Below are 20,267 nucleotides of genomic sequence, written 5' to 3' on the forward strand. Positions count from 1 at the left end.
TTCTTTCGGCGGCATCTTTAACCGGGGGGGGTTGCAGCGCTGCAGTTTGTGCCCTTTGATGCCACCAAACTGCCCCAGCACGGCTGAACCGCGAGGCCACGCGGCCCCGGCCGATGCCACCGTGAGCAGGCACGCGTCTCCCGAAACCAGGGTACAAACAACTTCACCGCGAGGCCGGTTAATCCTCTTCCGAGGAAGACTACTTGGTGCAACCAGGGAGCCAAATCAAAATCAGATTTGAATAAAGGTTGCTGGAGCACCCAGCTCTTGAAAACACGGGGACAAGTTCTCTGGCTGGGCTGCAGCCGAGCGCCTGGCCCAGCACGGGAGCACGTGCTCCGGCACCGCCGCGGCGCTGAGCAGCTCAGCAAACAACTGAAATAAAAAAACAAAGTGTGTGGGGGGGGGAAGTCGCATGCCAGCAGCGATGTTTTTAAACAGCGGAGTCTGTGGAAGACATAACTCAACCTGACTCCAGCCCCGCTTTGCACGCGCCAAGGTCTGCTGCGCTCAGCAGGGACGCGCAGCACAGAAACGCTGTTAAAAACCGAATCCCGGCCGAAGGAAGCAGGCGCAGGAGCCCCTCGGCGCTTCCTACACAGCAGCAGCCCTTCCCAGCCGGCACAGTGCGGGGCTGATCCCAACCCTCCTTGGGAATGGCCGAGCCCCCACGGCGGGGTCCCGGCTCCTCTGTGCCAGCTGGACCTGCCGGGTCCCCGCCGGGCTCTGGGGACGGAGGAGAGCGTGTCCGTCCGGACACAGATAGGAAGCGAGCGTGGAAAAACACAACGGGATCGCTCGCAGCCCGGCTGAGTCGGTGATGGGAAAGGGGCCAAACCTGCACGGGGGTGCAGGAGGCAGAGGCACGGCGTGGAGCATCGCTCTCGGCACGCATCAGGGGAGCCCGACATCCCGGCAGGGCAGGGGGGCTCCAAGGACGGGGGGGGTCCAACCCTGTTCCCCACTGCTGGGGGGGAGCAGCGCTGGCCAAGCGACCCAGTCAACCCCAGTGGAGAGTGGGACCGGGTGCGGGGTGGAGCTGGGTGCCTGCGGGGTGATGAAGCGAGGGGAGGGAGCGCTCCCGCTCCGACATCCCGACAGCCACGTGAGCAGCACGGCTCCGGGCGATGGGAAGCGTGGGCAGAGCCGATGAGTGGCTCCGGCAGAAAGAGAGCAACAGAAAAATATCCAGCCAACATCTGGATTTAAAGAATTTATTTCAAACAACAACTCCCCAACAAAAAGTCGTACAAAAAGAATAATCAAAGACAAGAATGGTCATTACAAAAGTGTTCACAGATACTGAAAGTCGTCTGAGCAATCGCCAGCGAGCAGAGCGCAGCCCCAGCACGGAGGCTACGGCACGCTGGGCTTTGGTTGTGCGCAGGGAAGCGAGCGGCCCCGCGGGCAGGATTGTCTCAGAGAGGGAATGCAAAGGTCCTCAGCACCCAAACTCTGCTCCGGTCACGCTGGAGCGAGCGGAGTCAGCCCCTGGCACGCACGCTCGAGCGGTCCGTGCTACAACACACTGGTTGCTACACCAGTGAGCACAGGGTGCTCTACAGGAGCAGGATCAAGCCCATCCTGAGCAGGACTCCCGGCCCTGAGGGACTCATTTCAGCCTCACATCTCCCCGTCAGCATCTGTAGCTGCCCCCAGCCTCGGACCGAGCGTCCTCCTCTGGTCCTTGGCTGGCAGGGAGATGCCAGAGCCACGGCTCCAACACCCCCGCGGTGGCACCGCGGTTTGGGGATCGGTTTTTGGCCCCGGCACGGGGGAGGCATCAGCACGTTGTGCAGGTTTGGTGCTGACACACAGGAGCCAGCGTTCCTGGTCTTGGTAAATGGCACTGAAACGCTGCGGCAGATCATAGATTTGTCCCCCAGGTCCTCTGCGCTGGGAACAGCCCAGGGAAGCCTTCAGAGTTTTGGCAAACTAGCTCCAACCATTCCCCTTGCTGGCATCACCAGGCTAGTGGCAACGATTATCAGCAGCAGACGAAGTCTCTGCTTCATCGGGCCTGAAAAAGGCCTTTTACTTTCTTAGGGAGCTGCAATCCTGGTGAGCTGCTGCAGGAGAAGGGCTGCACCTGCACCACCACGGGACTCAAACCCGAGCAAGATTCAAATATTCTCCAGTAATCCTGAGAAACCCCTCCAAGCTCCCGTTTTCCATGACAGGACTTGCCAGAGCACGGCCACTGCAGGCAAGGGGAGAGCAAATCTCCCCCCTTTGAACCCCCAGATCCTGGGGCAGTTATTAACCCTCCGTGTCCTGCCCCACCACACACGGAGCCGCTCCATGCCATGGGCTCCACGTGTTCTCCTACCACACGGGAGTCCACAGCACCACGCCTGGTGCGGGTCCGTGGGACGGTCACGCCAAGAGCAGAGGGCAGCGAGCGGAGCCAGGGTCTCGCCGCTGCGGGAGCTCTGGTCTCGCGGCCACCGCGTCCCCGTTTCCAGACCGAAGTGCCGCGAGGGTGCAAGCTTCCACCCCAAGGGATCACCAAGCTGTCGACTGCATCCGACGCGCTCCTCTCAACAGGTCATGCAGCGCGGACGGATGTTGTCTGAAGGGGGGTTTGGGTCAATCTGCAAAGCCAAATTTAGAGTCAAAAACCTCAGCAGCGGGCACATCCCGGCCATTTCCACCAGCCCTCGCAGCCCAGGGGGATTTCTCACCTCCGAATACAGCGGAGGCGGTCGGAAGCGGAACTCCTGGATGTAGGCGAAGAAGGGACCTTCCAGGATGCCGCCGAGTTCACTGCGGCACGGCGGAGCCAGGCTCTGCTCGGCCTCGGGGCTGGACACGACCGCCGAGTATTCCGGGGGAGCTGAAGAGAGAAGAGAACCATCAGGGAATACGAAACACCCTCCATTAACAGGAGACGTGCAGGTAAAAAGGCTTCAAATCCACCATTTCCCAAATCCTCCCAGTTCCCTGGGGAAGGAACCGAGGAGATGCAGCACCACAACCAAAGAACTAAGTAAAAAAGCAAAAGCTGGTCCTGGAGCAAGAGACAAGGTTGAGAACTTGCTCCGACCGTCGCTATCCGCAGCGGACTGAGCGGGGGGTTTGCAGCCCCCCCGGGACAGATCCCAGGGAGAGGGAGAGGCTCACCCTCCGGCTGCTCCGGGATGGTGCTCAGCCACTCCAGGTTGACGCTGTACTGGCTGCTGACGCTGGACGTGCGGCTCCCGAACGGATGCAGCGGGATGGTTCCGATGACGAGCGGCAGTTCAAGGAGCAGCTTGGACGTCCCAGGAATATCCACACAAACCTGCGGAGACAGGAGGCAGCAGGGCAGCTCAGCTACTGGTGTTTTCCCAGTCCGGAGGGGCAGAATCGCCCCAGAGCACCGGCTCGAGCCGGCCAGGAGGGAATTCTTGCAGCGGGATGCGAAGGGAGACGCAAATGCTCCCGCCCGAGACCCTGTGCTGTGCATGAGAGGCAGCGGGGAGAACCCAAGATCTCACACAAATCACCAGCCCCCGAATCTCTGCACAACGAGCACGGCTCTGGCGAGAAGGGGAAGGCTCAACACCGAGCTGAGCTGCCTCCAACGCCCCCCGCAAGGTCCCTCACCTTCAGGGAGTATTCCACCTGGATGATGCGGCACTGGAGGATGGACGGACCCACCGGTGGGATCTTCAGCGCCCGCCCGTGCCACACTTCCCGCTTCCCCGCCGCAATGGAGTCACCGACGATGCTGGTCACCACCGACTTCTTCTGCTTCTTGGTGCCCCGAGCGATGAAGGTCTGAGTCTGGACGATGGCTGCCTTGGGCACCACCGCTCGGCTTGTGCAGTTGTCGATCTCAGCAAAGATAGGGATGACCTCACCTACCAAAACAGACGCACGTGTTGCGAGGAGGGGAGACGGAGCCCGGCCCTGCCTCAGCAAATTCCTGCACAGGATCACCGAGGGTTGGTCACGCTGTCCCGCACCGCAGGCACAGGATTTAACCCAGCAGGAGCGTGTCCCACCGAGGCTGCCCACACTTCCAGCTCTCCGACTGATTTCATGTCAGAAGTCAAGAGCCCAGCTCACAGGAACCCCACATCCCCTCCCGCTGGGGTCTACCCCGGGGCCCGCAGAGGTTCAAGGGCACCCGCGCGTTGTCTCACCTGGGGTGTAGCCTTTTCGGTCAATCTTGGCAGTCACAGAAACCTGGCCACGATTGCAGTACCAGGCACGAGCAAGTTTCTCCTTCGCACCTGCCTGGGGAGCCTGGAGAAAGGGAAGTACTGAAGCTATTTAGCAAGAAAGGATGAAACTCAAAGCAAGCACCTCCCTGGCACCGAGAACCTGCCAGGGAGCATCAGCAGCTTCTCAGGTATCTGATGCAAGATGCTGTCGCAACACATCAAAGTTTCCAAAAAACTAAGAGACGCAGATGACCTGCGCCCAGCCCCGGGAACGCCGGAGGGCAGAAGTTACAGGCGGGCAAATATTCTCTCTGGAGATCAGGCCTGGGTTGTAATGCCAGAGGGGAGGGAGCCACCTTCCCCGTGGGCTTCCCGGGGAAGTTTGGGATGCCACTGTCCTAAGGCGGAGCAGGGGGAGCTCACCAGCAGCGCCGGCGTGTTGATGTCGATGGGTTCAATCACGGTGAATTCCTTCTTCACTTTCTTCACCGTCGACCAGGGTCTGTGCAGTTTGGCTTTCACCCAGTAGCGCACGCTGCCGTGCTTTCCCTCGAAGGAGGTAGCCAGGCTCCTGTGTGCAAGCAGCGAGCAGTTTAGAAGGGCTTTGCTGAAAGAATCTCATTTCCGAGGTGCCCTGTCGAGCGGCTCCTCTCTCCCTTTGCATTAAGGCAACAAAAAAAATCTCTACTTACTCGGGGAGCTGGAAGGTGAAGGGGAACTCGTGCCTTCCTGCCTGCAGGACGGTGACCTCGCCATTGTCTGGGGGTAAAACAGATTGAAGACGATTATCTCTCTCCTGCAGAACTTCCTCCCTGGGTAAGATCGGTGGTGGAGATGCACAGTACACAGCAAAAGGGCAGCGGACGGCACAGGGTGCCGGGCGCTCTCTGCTCTCCACGCGTCTCCAGGCACGCAGGACCCGGGGCCACCTCCTCGGAGAGCTTTGCCGGGTGGGCTCTGCTTCACCCTGCAGCCACCCGCACCGCGGCTCGGGAGCGAAAGGCCAGAGACGCCCGGCCAAGCCAGGAGCAGGTCTGGGAGGGTGGCCAGCCCAGCCCCCCTGCCCCCCAGGGTTTGCACCCCCAACCTGCCCGCACCGCACGGAGTGGCTGGGCTTGGCAGGGACCTCCAGGGACCACCCAGTCCAAACCCCTGCTCAAAGCAAGCTCCTGAACCTCCGCAGGAGTTTTCCAATGCTGCTTCCCTGCCAGGGAGCACCCACAGCAAAGGGGGAATCTTAGAGGGGGTGGCAGTCCCCAACCGGGGTGCCCTGCACCCCAGGACCCTGGCATGCACTCAGCATTTGAGGTGTTGGGGGGGGACACCTACGCACCCAGAATCCAGCATGCCCAGACCCTAAGGCACCCACGCACCCCAGTCGCTGCTGGTTGGGGTGTTGCACACGCAGTGGTGTCCCAGGCACCCAGATTTCATCTGATTGGGGTGTCTGAGTACCCAGCAGCCAGGATGTCCCCTGCACCCAGACTTCACCTGGTTGGGGCATCTGGAGTACCCGGCAACTGGGGTGTCCCAGGCACCCAGATTTCACCCAGCTGGGGGGTCTGAAGCACCCGGTAGCCAACATGTCCCAGGCTTTGCCATGCACCCTCACTTCACCTGGTTGGGGTGCTGTGCACCCAGTAGCTGGGGTGTCCCAGGCACCCCAATTTCACCCGGTTGGGGTGTCTGAAGCACCTAGCAGCCGGGGTGTCCCAAGCACCCAGATTTCACCTGGTTGGGGTGCTGCACACCCCACAGTCAGGGTGTCCAAGGCACCCTGATTTCACTTGGTTGGGGTGTCATGCACCCCACAGCCGGGGTGTCCCGGGCACCCAAGTTTCACCCGGTTGGGGTGTCTGAAGCACCTAGCAGCCAGGCTGTCCCAGGCACTCCGATTTCACCCGGCTGGGGTGTCACACACCCCGCATCCGGGCTGTCCCAGGCACCCCAATTTCACCCAGTTGGGGTATGACACACTCCACAGTCGGGCTGTCCCAGGCACCCCGATTTCACCTGGCTGGGGTGACGCACACCCCGCAGCCGGGTTGTCCCAGGCTGCCCCACGCACCCGCTACTTCAGCCCCCGGGGTCCCCGGTGCACCCCAGCCCCGGGAGCCCGTGGGTGCCGCGCCCGTGGGTGCTGCCCCGGGGTGGGGGGGGAGGGGGGTTGTTTGTCCGTACCTGGGGGTGCCAGCAGCGTGTCCCGGTGGCTGAGGAACTCCACCCGGTCGCTGTAGCTCTGCGTGTAGGCGGTGCTGGAGCCGGCGCTGCGGGACTCGGTCCAGTGGACGCGGGCAGCGCCCATCGCCCGCAGCCTCAGGGCTCCGAGCCGCGCCGCCGCCGCCAGCTCCAGCACCACGCGGCCCGACACCGCCTGCCCGGGGCTGAAAGCGACCGGGGCCTCCCCGTCCCCCCCCTCCAGGGCGATCGTGAAGCGTTTGAGGCGATCGAAGATCATGGCGAGAACCCGCGGCGCGGCCCCGGCCCCGGCCCCGGCGCGCTTTAAGGGCCCGGCGCTCCCGGGGGCGGCCCCGGCGGGGCGGGCCGGGCCGGGCGCTGCAAAACACGGCAGCGAGCATGTGCGGGGCCCCCCCCCCGCCTGCCCTCCGCTGTTCGCGGCTCCCTGGGACTGCCCGGGGGGGTGCGGGGCTCCCATCCCGCCCCGATCCCGCACCGGGTTGTCCCCACCGGGACATCCCCACGGGGGGCTGGACCGCGGCGGCACCCCGGGGAGGAGTAGGGGGGGTGCGGGGCTCCCATCCCGCCCCGATCCCACATCGGGACATCCCCACGGGTGTCTGGACCATGGCGGTCCACCCGGGGGCTGTGGGAGGGGGTGCGGGGGTGCGGGGCTCCCATCACACCCCGATCCCGCCCCGGGACATCCCCACGGGTGTCTGGACCGTGGCGGTCCACCCGGGGGCTGTGGGAGGGGGTGCGGGGGTGCGGGGCTCCCATCACACCCCGATACCACACCGGGACATCCTCACGGGTGTCCGGACCGTGGAGGCTCACCCGGGGGGCTGTGGGAGGGGGTGCAGGGGTGTGTGGCTCCCATCCCACCCCGGGACATCCCCACGGGTGTCTGGACCGTGGCGGCCCACCTGGGGGGGCTGTGGGAGGGGGTTGCGAGCGTGCGGGGCTCCCATCAAACCCCGATACCGCACCGGGACATCCTCACGGGTGTCCGGACCGTGGAGGCTCACCTGGGGGGCTGTGGGAGGGGGTGCGGGGGTGCGGGGCTCCCATCCCGCCCCGGGACATCCCCACGGGTGTCTGGACCGTGGAGGCTCACCCGGGGGGGCGTGGGGGGGGTTGCGAGGGTGCGGGGCTCCCATCAAACCCCGATACCGCACTGGGACATCCCCACGGGTGTCTGGACCGTGGCGGCCCACCTGGGGGGGCTGTGGGAGGGGGTGCGGGGGTGCGGGGCTCCCATCCCGCCCGGGGACATCCCCATGGGTGTCTGGACCGTGGCAGCCCACCCACGGGGACGCGTCCCGCGGCAGGACGGTTCACGGAACCGAGCAGTACCAGCCCTGGGGACACGGGTGCGAGAGCCGTGGATAACCCCCGCTGTGCTGGGGTGCTGCCTGTGCCCCCCAAACACCCCCTCCAGCTCCCAGCCCTCAGCCCCATCCCATCCACGGGCTCGGCAGCGGGGAGAACCCATGCTCCCGGGGTCACGGGCAGCGGCTGGCCCGGGGGGATTGCTCGCTCGGAGCAGCGGCCGCTTTGCTCCCAGCGAGAGGGCCGAGGGCCGTACGCGGATCCGCGTCCTCCCTTTCCCAGGAGCCGTTCCCGAGGGTGGGAACAGGCTGCAGCTGGATCCGGGCTCCTCGCGCGGTGTGGCCGGGCCAGCTGGCGACGAAGGGAGAACGGGTCTGGGACATCGCTTCACTTATTTCTAAGAAATCGAGAACTGGCTCCCGTTCAGCTTGTGCAATCGCAGAGGGAGCGATACATCCCCCTGCGCTTTTTAACCGGGCGAGCGCTGGTTTTCTGCCGGCTCGGACTGGAGGTTGCGCGGTGCCGCTCCCAAACCCGGCGACAAATGACACCCGCGTGGTCAGGCATGGCGTGGGGGCTCGCTCTGCCGGCAGCATCCGCTGCTCCTGCTGCTCAGCCGGGGTAAAAGCAGGAAAATTGGGATTCTCAGGGCGGACATCACCATTAGCAGCGACCCGAGATGTTGTAAAAGGGAGGAGAAAGGGGTCTGCGCCCCCCCCCCCCCCCCGAAAGGGTTAACGCAGCGTTAGAATCTTCCACTTTAATCACGATTGTCCCATTTGCAGAGCACCAGAGCTCTCCACCCCGGGCGCGGGCTGGGGATGAGACAGAACAGGCTTTAAAAATGTTACTCAGCATTTGGCCGCCAAAGCTTTGAGGATTTTCGAGTTGCTCCCAGCCATGCTGGGCCGGACCTGCTGTGCTGAACTGGGTTGATCTCAGCTGCCGAAAATGAGCTGGGCTGAAGCCTTGCAGAGCTCTAACTGTCTCCAAGGGCTGACTGGAACTGTCTGTCCCCCTCCCCATGGGAACGGGACTGTGTTTGATTTTATGTGCGCAACCATCTGCTGCCACAAGCAAAGATGAATCATAGCAAACGCTGTAAAGGGAGCCCGGCAGCAGCCGGAGAGGGAAAGGAGGAAGGACGGCATGTCACAGCGAGAGTTAACGGGTGACGGCAGCTCTGGGAAGGTGCCTGGTGTCCCTGCTGCGATAGATGGTGACATTAGAGGTGGCGGGGCTCTGGAGAGGTGCTGGAGCCTCAGCCGGGCCGCGGCAGCTCCATCCTGCTCGTGGCATCTTCCTCCTCCCGCCTGCCGGCACACACCCCTCAGCCCGTGACTCAGCCTTCGCCCACGGGATGAGAATCTCTGCAAACCTCCCTCCCGCGGCAGCTGCACGAGATGTCCACAACCGGCTCCACGTGGGGTGGGAAGCCGCTCTTCTGTCCTCCTTGGGACCCCAGCGCTGGGAGAAGGTCTCTGCTCTCTGCAGGTGCAGGGCCCGTGGGACCACTGCCAAGGGCTTTCCATTCAAGAATGTTCTTGTGTGCCCAAACCCAACTAAAACCCAGGCCAGGCTTGGTGTAGGAAAGATCTCCAACTCTTCAGCCCCACCTAGAGTCTAGCCAGCCTTAAGCTGGTCCCAACAGGACCTGACACCCTGCCCAGCTCCGAAGGGGCTTCTCCTCCACTGATCTGCTGCCGGGACCTGGCGGCTGCTCCCCACTGACCCCAGAGCCACACGAGGTCCCTGGAAAGCTGGAGAGCGGGGCATGCAGCAGGTAGAAAGGCGAGTCAGCAGTTCTACCCTGACAAGATATGGGGACAAGACCGGGCAACGCGGAGCCTTGCACAAGCGCACGCTCCCGGCTTGAGGAGCGTTGCGTAGGTATGAGGAGCAAGGTGCTGATCGGGGGCCACGCCACAGCGGAACCAGAGCCCTGAGGTGCTCTTTGCCCACGTGCCGTAACTCTCCTGGATGTCTCCATGAAAATCAAATGGCTTCTAGATGTTTGCCCCTCACCGGGGCAGGACCCACACCTCTGGGGAGCACTGGACTGCAAGGATCACTGCACAAAAGCATTTCTGCTTCCTAGGGCTCTCTCACGTCACCTCGTGCAGAAGAGTCTGGGGTCTTCCTTGCCTTGCCTTTGCCCACTAAACCCCTCTATTTTCCTCTCTTCCTGCTCCCTAAGATGATGACACAATATACATGTCATGGCCCTGCCACGCAGTCTGAACATCCTTCTTTCACCCTTTTTCTTGTCTCACAGTGCAGCACCCCGGTGCCAGCGCTCAGCACCCCGCCAGGAAACTGCAGATAAACTGGCAGCTCTGGGGAAAGCAGAAGGGAGGGCTCTTCTCTCCGCCTGGCTTCCCTCCTCTGCACTGCCTTGTTACCATGACAAAACCTGCATTTTTTCAACACCACACAGACACAGCTGATCTCAGCGAGAAGCAACAGGAAGGGAGCAGTCACAGGGACCTTCGGATGATGGCACGTTTTCAGCAGCCTGTTGCTAGCTGACATCAGGAAGGTCCAAACGCTGCTGTTGGGGACAGCGGGACAGAGCAGGACCCAGCAGGACCCAAAGGAAGCGATTTTGGCTGCAGAGCAGAACTTCTCCGCAGCCCACAGCCTTTGCTCCCTGAAAACACTCCTCGGTCACACGCCCGTGTCCCTCTCACTAAGCAGAGAAGGAATCCATCTATGGACAGAGACAATAAAATCCCAGCCCACAAGTCCTGGCGCGGCTCTCTGCTCCCCAAGGAGCCCAGTTCAGCTCTCCCCGTGCGGCAGGCGAGGGCCAGAACCCATCAGCTCCAGGCTACAGGAGCGCAGGGCACTGGTGAGGCCGAGCAGCTCGTGCAGTTCCTCCGGCCCCTGGCCCAGCGCCCTGACTCCGAGGGCTTCCAGCACTCACAATCCCAGCAGCACCATCCAAACACGCTCGCTGTGGCCTCCCTGCAGACATTCACTGCGGGGTAACGGAGAATAAAACTCATCCCATAACCTTACAGCTAACGCGGCCACCACCCAAATGCTGCAGCGACCAAGTGCTCAGGACCTTCTGCGCTGGAGCTGAGGGCAAGGGCTTCTCCCATGTCCTTGGCTGTGATGGGGACGCTGAGCACAGGTGCAGCTGCAAAGGGGCCATCCTTAGGCACAGCATGGAAGAGCCTCTGCCAAAAAGCAGAAACTCCAGAGTAATACAGGTGTTTGGAGCAGACGGCAAGGTACGGTCATCCAGGGATGGAGAACATGGCCCCCCCGGTGCAGTCCAGAGACAAGAACACCTCCGGGAAGGCAGCTCACGTCCTCGTTCCATCACTCCAGTTTCCTCCTGCAACCTCTACATTTGCCAGCTAGGGCTGGCACGACTTTCTGGGTTGCACTTGGCCATCGGAACAATTTCATGCTCTCAGCGTGAGCGAAGCCCCCCGGCCATCTGCAGGGCTGGGCGGCACATAGCACTGCGACACAGGCAACGACAAGGCCGTCAGAAGCAGGGGAAGGGGGAGAAAATACCACAGAGCCAGGGCTGTGACGCTGTCACTGGAGGGGAGGATAAAAGACAGAATCACAGAATCACAGAATGGTGGGGGTTGGAAGAGCCCTCTGTGGGTCACCCAGCCCAACCCCCTGCCGAAGCAGGGTCACCCACAGCAGGCTGCACAGCACCGCGTCCAGGCGGGGCTGGAATATCTCCAGAGAAGGAGACTCCACAGCCTCCCTGGGCAGCCTGGGCCAGGGCTCCGTCACCCTCAGAGGGAAGAAGTTCTTCCTCGGGTTCAGACGGAGCTTCCTCTGCTTCAGTTTGTGCCCGTTGCCCCTTGTCCTGTCACTGGGCACCACTGAACAGAGTCTGGCCCCATCCTCCTGACACCCACCCTGCAGATATTTAGAGGCATTTCGAAGGTCCCCTCGCAGCCTTCTCTTCTCCAGGCTGAACAAGCCCAGCTCCCTCAGCCTTTCCTCGTAGGAGAGATGCTCCAGTCCCCTCACCATCCTCGCAGCCCTGCGCTGGGCTCTCTCCAGTAGCTCCTCACCTTTCTTGAACTGGGGAGCCCAGCACTGGACACAGCACCACAGATGGGGCCTCACCAGGGCAGTGTAGAGGGGAAGGAGAACCTCCCTCGACCTGCTGCCCACACTCATCCTAATGCATCCCGGACACGCGCTTTCACCAGAAAAGGCAGAGTTACTGAGCGGATGGACAGCTGAGATGTCGCTTATCCCTTGGCTCTGGATCACATCGTCCCAACCACACACAGGATTCGAGCGGCTTGTCCTCTCGCAGTAGCTCTAAGCAACGCGCCAGCTGGACGTGCAGTCCCAGCATCAGGAAACTAAACCCAAATATTGACTGAACTACCAAGTGCTCTTTCCACGCTTGCAAACGGACACTTCTATTTGCACTTCCCTGTGCAAACAGAACAAAAGCCACAACCCTTTCGTGCTCACCAGCCCCGGGTTTGCGTGCAGGCAACCTCCTAGAAACCACCAACAGAGAAACCCTCGGCGAAGGTGAGAAGAGGGTGTCTGAGAGGGACAGCCCTGCCCATGAGGGCAGAGTTTCACCTGGAGGAGATACCTGCAGCCCCCCAAGGCGGTCCCAGCCCCCCGCCCTGGAGCAGAGAGCCACCCCGACGCCGCAGCCTTACCGGCGATGAGCTGGCAGCGGCGGTACAGGAAGGTCTGGTAGGCTGTGTAGTCCCGGTAGACGGCGTTGAGCCCCACGCTGCGACTCTCCAGCCAGTGCACGACGGCGCGCCCGCGAGCGCACACCTCCAGCGCCCGCAGCCGCAGCGCGCCGCGCAGCTCCAGCCGCACCCGGCCGTGCAGCAGCTCCCCGCTGCCGTAGGCACCCCACGCTCGCCCGGCCTCCAGCTCCACCGCCAAGCTCCGCACGCGGCCCGGGACCTGCATCGCCGGGTCCAGGTCCAGGTCCGTGCAGCCCTCCGGGGCAGGGAGGAAACAGCAAGGGCTACACCGAGACCCCCTAATTTACCCCTGCTGCGAGACCCTGTTTTGCGGTGATGCTTTAGCGTTGACCTCGTGTGTGAGGCCGATGCTGTGCCGAGGATGGGGCTGCGGAGATGAGTGACGTGTTTTTAAACCGATGGAGAAATAACGTGACTTTGTCTTATCTCTGAGTCACAGGCAGTGTCGACGTGCAGCTGGTCCGGGCGGGTGGCTCTGTCGGCAGGGAGGGGTGTCGCGCACCACCGGCCGTGCTGGCAGATTGCACAAAGCTGGGGGAATCAAGGGAAGGCTGTTCGGCCTTCCCAGTCCAGGCATTCCTGGGGCATTGCTGGAAGGGGTGGGAAAGGAGTTTAGAAAGCAAAGACTCCAAAAGCCACTTTGACTTTCTGTGTCTGAATCTGCATCAAAACCCACGTGAAAAAGAAAGTGAATAACCACAAGGTCCTCCCAGCAGCAGCTCCCCAGCCAGCTGTTGCCACCCAAAGCGTGATGTTCACCATCGATCCCCAGCGAACCGTGGCTGTTCCTGCGCTTGCACAGGTGGCAGCGTCACCTCCGGCTGGCAGGAGAGTGATGGGGCAGACTGGTAGCAGATGCAAGTCCCTGTTGCTACATCCAACGATGCAGTCTCAGTGTTTGAATCGAGGCGTTTGCGACGTGCCGGTGTACGGTCCTGATGTGAGGTGCCTGTGTGCATTTGCAGGACTGGAGTACGCAGCTTCTCCGAAGTACACGTGGAGCAAAGACCGTCCCTTTCCCAAGAGATGCAGAGTCAGATCCCAAGAGGAAGCACGGCGCTCCGTGGGCCCAGCTACTGCCAGTTTCTGCTATCTGCGTGGGACTGCCATGGCGTGCGTGGTTGTGACAAAACTTTGATCTGATGACAGATGGAATTGACATAAAAATTAAACTCAAGCCAGTAAATTAGGAAGCAATATCAGAAAAGCTTTGCAGTTTGACTTGCAGTCACAGATCTGTATGCGTTCCCACTAACGAGAGGAAAAGACAGACTTTGCCACCAATATGTTGCTGAAAACCTTTGCCCAGACAGAAAACAGTTCTCAGGGTGAGGAGGCAAATGGAGAAATTCACATGGCAATGACAGAAGTATCACTCCATATGCTCGTTATGGAGCTGCTCCAGAAGTTTGGGGCCAAGGAAAAGATCGATTCAGCTGTGATCTGTTCCACATTTAGTAAAACAAATGGCTTAAAACCAGACAGGCGGCAGGAAGGGACCTCTCTCTTAGCTGCAGAGTACTGGCGAGCAGAAACAGGGGGCAACGTCAGGGGAGGATTCTGTTGATGCCTTCCATGACCGGCTCTAACCGCACCCTTTCCTGAGGCTGCGTAAGCACGGCTTGTGATCGAAATCCTCTCCTTCCTCCCAAAGACAAATGCAAAACAACTTCTGAAAACAAATGTAGCAAGTGAGAAAGATCCAGGCAGTGGTTCATGTCCCAGAAATCACTTGTGTCACTTGAATCTGCTCAATATTGCTGTACGACGGCAGTGAATGCCACCAGATAGATTCTAAGGGAGATGTCACCTGGGGAGGTGGAAGTGCCCGAGATTAGCAGGCGCTGTGAGAACCAGCAGCAGCAGGCGTGGGGCTGAGCACCGCTGTCCTCCCTGGTTTTGGGTGAACAGCCTCATTTTACTAAAGACACTGACGCTGCGCCAGTGCCTTCCGGCCATCTCCAGCCCCAGATGTCTGCGCTGCCTCCTTGCCCAGAGCACCAGGCATGGCTGCCCCTTGCACAGAGCTGGCAGAACCTCAGCAGGTGTCCTCAGGCACCAAGAAAGTCTGAGCAACGTGCCCTTACTGGGGTAGTTAGAGGGGATGTGGCTTTCGCGGTGGCGCTTGCTGTCTGCTGTCACCCTCTTGGCAGTGTGGCTGGTAGCGTGACCTCTGCGTTGTGCTGAAGAAATGGGAGCCTGAACGCTTGTGTCCCAAGGAGATGTTGCTTCGATTCTTCTGAAGGAGCGAGTCAGGCTTCGGCACGAGGTTCCACCTGCCAGGCTGGAGAACACCAAAGCCGCTTTAGCAGCAGCAGGCTGCAGCTGGGAAAGGGGCCCTGTTGCACATGACACGCTGCAGAGCCCAGAGAGCGGAGGGGACAAGGGACAGCAACATTGGCTTTAGGGGCTTGAGTAGTGCGCAGGAAAGAAGAGCAGGTCTCCACCAGCAAAACACCCGCGCAACAAAGCTGGGCACAGACCTCCGGGTACGAGAGCTGTGTAGTAGTTCTCGCCAACGCTTGATTTCTCTCAGGGTCTTCGTCGCCTCTGGGGATGGACGAGGTGTTTTTGTTCAGCCGGACAATCGTTACAGGCTCTGGCAAAAACGAGAGTGAAGGATGTCAGAGCATGCCAGTCTCTGGACAGTTTGTAGCCACAGCAGCTTCTCCTCGTGCAATAAAGCACAGGAGGGGATACAGCTCGTTAACCTGCCACGGAAGCGGAGTGAGGACGAAACAGCCTCACAGTGACAACACGGACGCTGAGTACCTCCAAACTAGAGAACACTCAAAATATGAAATTGTATACATATTCTATGAATGCATTCTATCTTTATCTGTAACGATATCACTAAAACCAAGTGGTGAAACCTACTGTTCTGCCAGTTCTAAACCTCAGAAGCGGTCTGTACGCGCTGCCTCTGTCTCACAGGCCTCCCCTACCTGTGTTGTGCACTGGGAAGTGCTCCAACGTCGAAGGGGGAGAATCTGGTGCGCCCATCCTCCAGCTGCAGGTTCGTGCGGTGGATCTGGGAGGTGGCACGTTGCTTGTCGTGGACTCTGCAAGACACCAGATACGAGCTGCTTCCCGGGCAACCTTCACCGGAAAGAGCAGCTCCTGGGGACGCCTGTCGGGTTCTCCTGCTCGTACCTGGGTGTCCTTTCCTCTGGGGCACTGTAGGCGTGTTTCTGCTCGCTCACAGATCCACAGATCCACAGATCCTGGGATCCCCAAGTTTTATAGAAGACACGTGCTGAAGGGAAGCCAGGAGAGTGAGAGAACAGCTACTCAGAGCACAACCCCTTCATTTGCCCTCTCTGTCTTTCCGTCCATCTGGTTTTCACGTGCACAGCTCCCACCCCTTTCAGGCCGGAATTCAGCACGGGAACGTGCTGCCCTTGGGCTGCTCCCCAGAATCGTGCTGTTACCTTTGCACTCGGCTTTGCAGGCGGAGTCCATTCACCCGTAAAATGGGCTTGGTAAGAGGTGCTGTAATAGGACTTTCCATCCCCTTGAATAGTGGGAAAGCACCCTGCCAAACAGCCAGAGGGGAAAAAGAACGGCGTTATTCCTAAAAATGCTCCATGTACCCTTGTAAGGAAGTCAGAATGGTACCGAAGCTGCAATCCCGAGGCAGCTGCTCTCTTCGCATTTTAGCACTCCCGAATCTCCCTCGTAGAAGGAAACGGCGAAGGGATTCACAGCAGGTTGCAGCGAGGTGAGCTGCAGCGCTGCAGAAGCGGGATGCGGCGCATCAGAAGGCGCCGCGGCTCTGGCGCGGAAACGGCAGCGCCTGAGGACGGCGGCTGCTGGCAAGGCTGCGCAGCACCAGCTCGGCTGGCGAGCGGCTCCGCTTAGTGCTATTTGTTATGTTTTGGGAGCAGCCGATTGATTTACTCAGCTCTCAAAAGAGAAAGGCAAATATCGAAATAGCTCCGGCAGCTTGAACGGCTCGCGGCACGGCTCCGAGCCAAAGGCCCCGGAGCCCGGGGGCTGTGGGGAAGCTCTGCTGGGGACAGAGCGCTGCGGAGAACGGCTCACCCCTGTGCGCGGGCCACGGCCTGGCCGCGGGCTGGGTCTCCCAGGCTGGGTACGAGGAGGTGTAGACGGATGGAGGGAGCTTGGTTTTCTCTCTGTCTCCACGGGGGATGTCATCCTTCTGCCTGGAGGCCATGGCCGGGCGGGGTCTCTGGCTGGGGGTGGGGTGCCAGGGGAAGCTCTCCCTCGTCTCCGAGGTGAGGATGCGGATGTGGGGGTCTGCGTGCATGCGGAGCCGCGACGCCGGGGGTCCCACCGGGGCCACCGGCTGCACGGGCCTCTCGGAAAAGGCCCGGCGCATCTCCGAGCACATCTCCCCGCCGCCCTCCCTGAGGGGGTTCAGCACGCACCCGCGGGGGGGCGGCGGGGCCGGCGCCTGCCTGGGAACCCCCCAGTGCGGGGGGAACTGGCTGTGAGAGAGCGGCCGGCGGGAGCTCTCCGGCGCCCAGCGCTCGGCCCCCAGCCGAAGGTGGGAAGCCTTGAGGAAGGCGGTGCCCGTGAGGGGCGCCGGGATGGCGGGCAGCCGGACGGCGGGCGCCGGGGCGGCGGGGGATGGGGCGGCGGGCAGCGGCACGGCCGCCATGACCGAGCAGCCCGCAGGTCTCTCCTGACACCGGGAGGCGTCGCTATGGCGACGGCTCCGCCCCGCCCCTTCCCGCCGAGCCCCGCGCCCGCTCCGAGCCCGCCCCCGCCGTGAGACGTCGGAACCCGGAAGCGTTGCCATGGCGGCGGGCGCGTTCCGCGGCCTGGTCGCCGTGCTGGAGACCTACCGGGGCCGGGACCGGCTGGTGAGTGGCGGGAGCGGCCCGGCGGGGCCCTGTGCAACCGGTGCGGCCGGGTCCTCACCGGGCGGTGCCTCCGCAGGTCCGGGCGCTCTGCTATGGCTGCCAGCTGGCGGGCGGGGCGCTGGCCGGGCCGCAGGCCTCGCCGTCCGGCCTGCCCGGGAGCCTCCTGGCCGTGTCGGCCCAGCTGAGCGCCTGCCGCACGGCCCTGCGCCTCTTCGACGACTTCGCCATGCTCCGCTACAGCTGCGCCTACGGGCTGGGCCCCAAGGTGAGAGCGGGGAAGGGGGAGCAGCGGCAGCACCCCCAGCCACACTGCAGGCTCGAGGCCTGGCTGTCCCCCCTGCTCCCCGCAGGACGAGGATGGCCTGGTGCGGGGGCTGTCGGTGCTCTGCAACCTGGCCAACCAGCTCTACTACCCCTGCGAGCACGTCGCCTGGGCGGCTGACGCCGGCGTCATCCGTGTCGGCTCGCAGAAGTGGTGGACTCTGAGCATGGCGCTCTGGGCTTTCGCTCTGCTCCTGGGCATCCTGCGGTAAGGCTGGACAGGGAGCTGTAGGCTGCGGGGGGGAAGGAGACGGACGGGGAGCGGAGTGTGTTCCCTCGGGCATTGGGCTGAAATGGAAGACCCGCGCGGCTGCAGCAGGGTGCTCTTCCTCACGCCTGTGGTTACTGGTAGTGAAAAACCTCCCCTTCGGCGCTGTGGCAGAAACAGCTCTGTTCTCTTCTTTTCAGGTCGCTGAGAATCTTGTTCCAGTTAAGAAGAAAGCTGAGGCAGCACGGGTGGTATGATTCCTCTCCCTGGCTATATAGCTAACCTAACCCAAACATTTCTGTCGTCATTTGTGAGCGATCGCTAATTACTATTGCATTATGAGCTATCAAGAATGTTACACTTGCTTCCAACAGTACATCTTCGCCTCTGAGTCGACAGGCAACGAGAGCCCAAGTGAAGGCTGAGGTTTTGAGCATCCTGACAGAGGCAGCAGATCTCTGCAATGCAATCCACTGGCTGCCGCCAGGATTCCTCTGGGCTGGACGCTTTCCTCCGTGGCTGGTTGGTCTCCTGGGGACCGTGTCTTCCCTGATTGGTATCTACCAGGCATCTAGAGGAGGAAATTCTGAAGCTGTGTAAAAGAAAATGGGGCTCCTGAAGCTTAATTATTACTTGGTAATAGTGAGGCAGGGTGTATTTTAACTTGCCTGGGTGTTGATGGTTGTAATTCCACGCGTCCTGTAACTGGGACCGTAGTCAAGGTGTCTATGACAGAGAGGATTGTTTGCGGTTAATAATTTGTATCACTCTTCACCAGAGAAATCTTTCAAGCAAATCCTCTGAAAATCAAGAAATCTCCTAGGACTGATAAAATAGAGGGGAAAAAAGTCACTTCCATTCTTCCTCTGTTCCAAAAGACAAATGCAACCCTCCAGTCTTTGCTGTCACTTAAAAGAGCACAAAGTCTGCGCTGGGTGGAGAAACAGCCGTGGTCTGTCACACAACGCTTCTCAGGGACGGATCCTGCGCGTTCGAGCTGCAGGCTCAGCGCTCGCTGCCTCGCCCGAACCCGGGAGGTGAGCGGTGTCGTGGGAGTTTCTCCGTCTGATGGTCGAGCCCCGAGCCGATGCCCCGGGCGCAAAGAGGAGCGAGCGGTTTTTCTGTTGTGACGGTTGTGTTTCTTTTAGAGGCGAGAGGGGAGAGAAGTAGTGACTGTTAGCAGTGCCTTGTGAGGCTTTCTCCTAGCCTGTGTTACTCCTTTAAGGAGAAATACTGGAAGCTGAGAGCAGCCAGCAGCCGCGCCGAGCCTCCGGCTGTGCCTTGACCGAATGCCGCCGGGTGGAGCTCTTCCACCAGGCGCTGCAAACACAGACCTGCTTTTTTTTTTTAAAAAAAGAAACGCAGCAAATTTAATAATCAGCGTTCAAAGGACCAATCAAACCAATGCCAAATGAGTTTTACAGTTGTATTCCTAGGCGGTGTCAATAATAAATGGTTCAAAGGTGGCCTTGAGTGATTGTTCCTCCTGATAACTGGGCAGATGTCCTTCACCCGGTTCTAGAAAGCTCCACACAGTGCCGAGGCGACAGAAAACGTCTGTGCTGAGCTGGCTGCAGCTCCCCATCTGTTACCAGCCTTCCTTCTCCCGAAAGAGTTTGGACTGACTGCCACGGAAATGCATCTTTGGAGAACGGTTCTGCTTTGTCTGCGCGGCGCTTGCGCTGCCTGCAGCGCAGTACGGCACAGACCGCCTTTCCAGGAGCTTTCACTGCTCTTTTTTTTATGTTGTTTTTTCTGGCACCAGCATGGGAAACTATCTCCCGCGTGTGTTCAAAGAGCAGAGCGAGGTCTTGGTGTTCTTTATCCTTCGTCCTGGCCTTGCTGTTTATCCCGACCTTCACCCCGTGAAGTGCCGCAGAGGATGCCTTCCTGGCTGCGCTCGGAACCTGGGGTCAGATTTACAGGTTTCAGTACAAGTCGGGGTGTAGGCAGGCGTTATCTGGCAGAAACTCTCGGTTTTTCTCTACTCAGGCCGCAGGTCTCGTGCCCAAACAGGCGGTGCTGCCGTCCTGCTGCTTGGGGACAGCTGGAGCCACTCCCCGCTCCTGTCACCATCTGCACCGGCTCCTGCTGCAAGTCAGGGGGTTTTAACAAGAAATCAGATTCTGTCTCTTGGCATTCTTAACCTCGTTAAACCATTCCTTCAGAACACGTGCTCCTGCTTAGCATGGGACGAGGTGCAGTTAATGCAATTAAAAAAAAAAAAAAAAGAACAAATACATACACCCCCCCGATGCCAGAGTGGTGAAGCTCTAAAGCACGCTTTTAATTTTAACGTCGAGCAAGGACGCTGGGCAGTGCTCTAAGTGCGTTTGCTTCATCCGCTCTCTCATGGAGGGAATTAGACTGAAGCTGGGGAGGTGCAGGACGGACCCAAACATGCAAAGATAAAGCAAAATCCGGCAATTCAGAATTTCTGACGTTTCTGTTTTTCTGTAGCGCGGTTTTGGCCCCCGACAACGTGTAGCAGGTGAGCCCCCATGGCTGCTGCTGCTGCCTG

The 20,267-nt window shown here is 60.6% G+C and overlaps 3 protein-coding genes across 4 annotated transcripts; 1 reads left to right on the forward strand and 2 right to left on the reverse strand.

The window, feature by feature from the left end:
- Nucleotides 1-1,200: 1,200 nt before the first annotated feature.
- Nucleotides 1,201-12,982, reverse strand: ARRDC2 (arrestin domain containing 2). Of its 2 annotated transcripts, none has more exons than XM_075443962.1 (8): nucleotides 12,329-12,982; nucleotides 4,844-4,910; nucleotides 4,575-4,722; nucleotides 4,131-4,233; nucleotides 3,589-3,845; nucleotides 3,124-3,283; nucleotides 2,685-2,836; nucleotides 1,201-2,594 (listed from the first exon to the last, which is right to left on the reverse strand). In XM_075443962.1, the coding sequence occupies exons 1-8, from the start codon at nucleotides 12,591-12,593 to the stop codon at nucleotides 2,541-2,543; spliced, it is 1,206 nt and encodes a 401-aa protein (XP_075300077.1). In that variant the 5' UTR covers nucleotides 12,594-12,982; the 3' UTR covers nucleotides 1,201-2,540. The 2 variants fall into 2 exon arrangements, with proteins under 2 accessions (XP_075300077.1, XP_075300076.1); XM_075443961.1 differs by lacking the exon at nucleotides 12,329-12,982 and adding an exon at nucleotides 6,333-6,672.
- A 167-nt stretch (nucleotides 12,983-13,149) lies between these two features.
- On the reverse strand, nucleotides 13,150-17,153 carry SAXO5 (stabilizer of axonemal microtubules 5). Its single transcript, XM_075444101.1, is given in 9 exon segments — nucleotides 13,150-14,543; nucleotides 14,545-14,672; nucleotides 14,872-14,987; nucleotides 15,334-15,370; nucleotides 15,372-15,450; nucleotides 15,542-15,603; nucleotides 15,606-15,644; nucleotides 15,820-15,923; nucleotides 16,433-17,153. Coding segments are annotated over 9 exon segments (1,635 nt in total). The 3' UTR covers nucleotides 13,150-14,194.
- On the forward strand, nucleotides 17,114-19,226 carry PEX11G (peroxisomal biogenesis factor 11 gamma). Its single transcript, XM_075443963.1, has 5 exons — nucleotides 17,114-17,217; nucleotides 17,294-17,482; nucleotides 17,568-17,746; nucleotides 17,947-17,997; nucleotides 18,121-19,226. Exons 1-5 carry the CDS (start codon nucleotides 17,152-17,154, stop codon nucleotides 18,344-18,346), a joined length of 711 nt encoding a protein of 236 aa, XP_075300078.1. The 5' UTR covers nucleotides 17,114-17,151; the 3' UTR covers nucleotides 18,347-19,226.
- Nucleotides 19,227-20,267: the final 1,041 nt, after the last annotated feature.

Source organism: Opisthocomus hoazin, chromosome 27 (genome assembly GCF_030867145.1).
Source record: "Opisthocomus hoazin isolate bOpiHoa1 chromosome 27, bOpiHoa1.hap1, whole genome shotgun sequence".
Classification (NCBI taxonomy): domain Eukaryota; kingdom Metazoa; phylum Chordata; class Aves; order Opisthocomiformes; family Opisthocomidae; genus Opisthocomus; species Opisthocomus hoazin.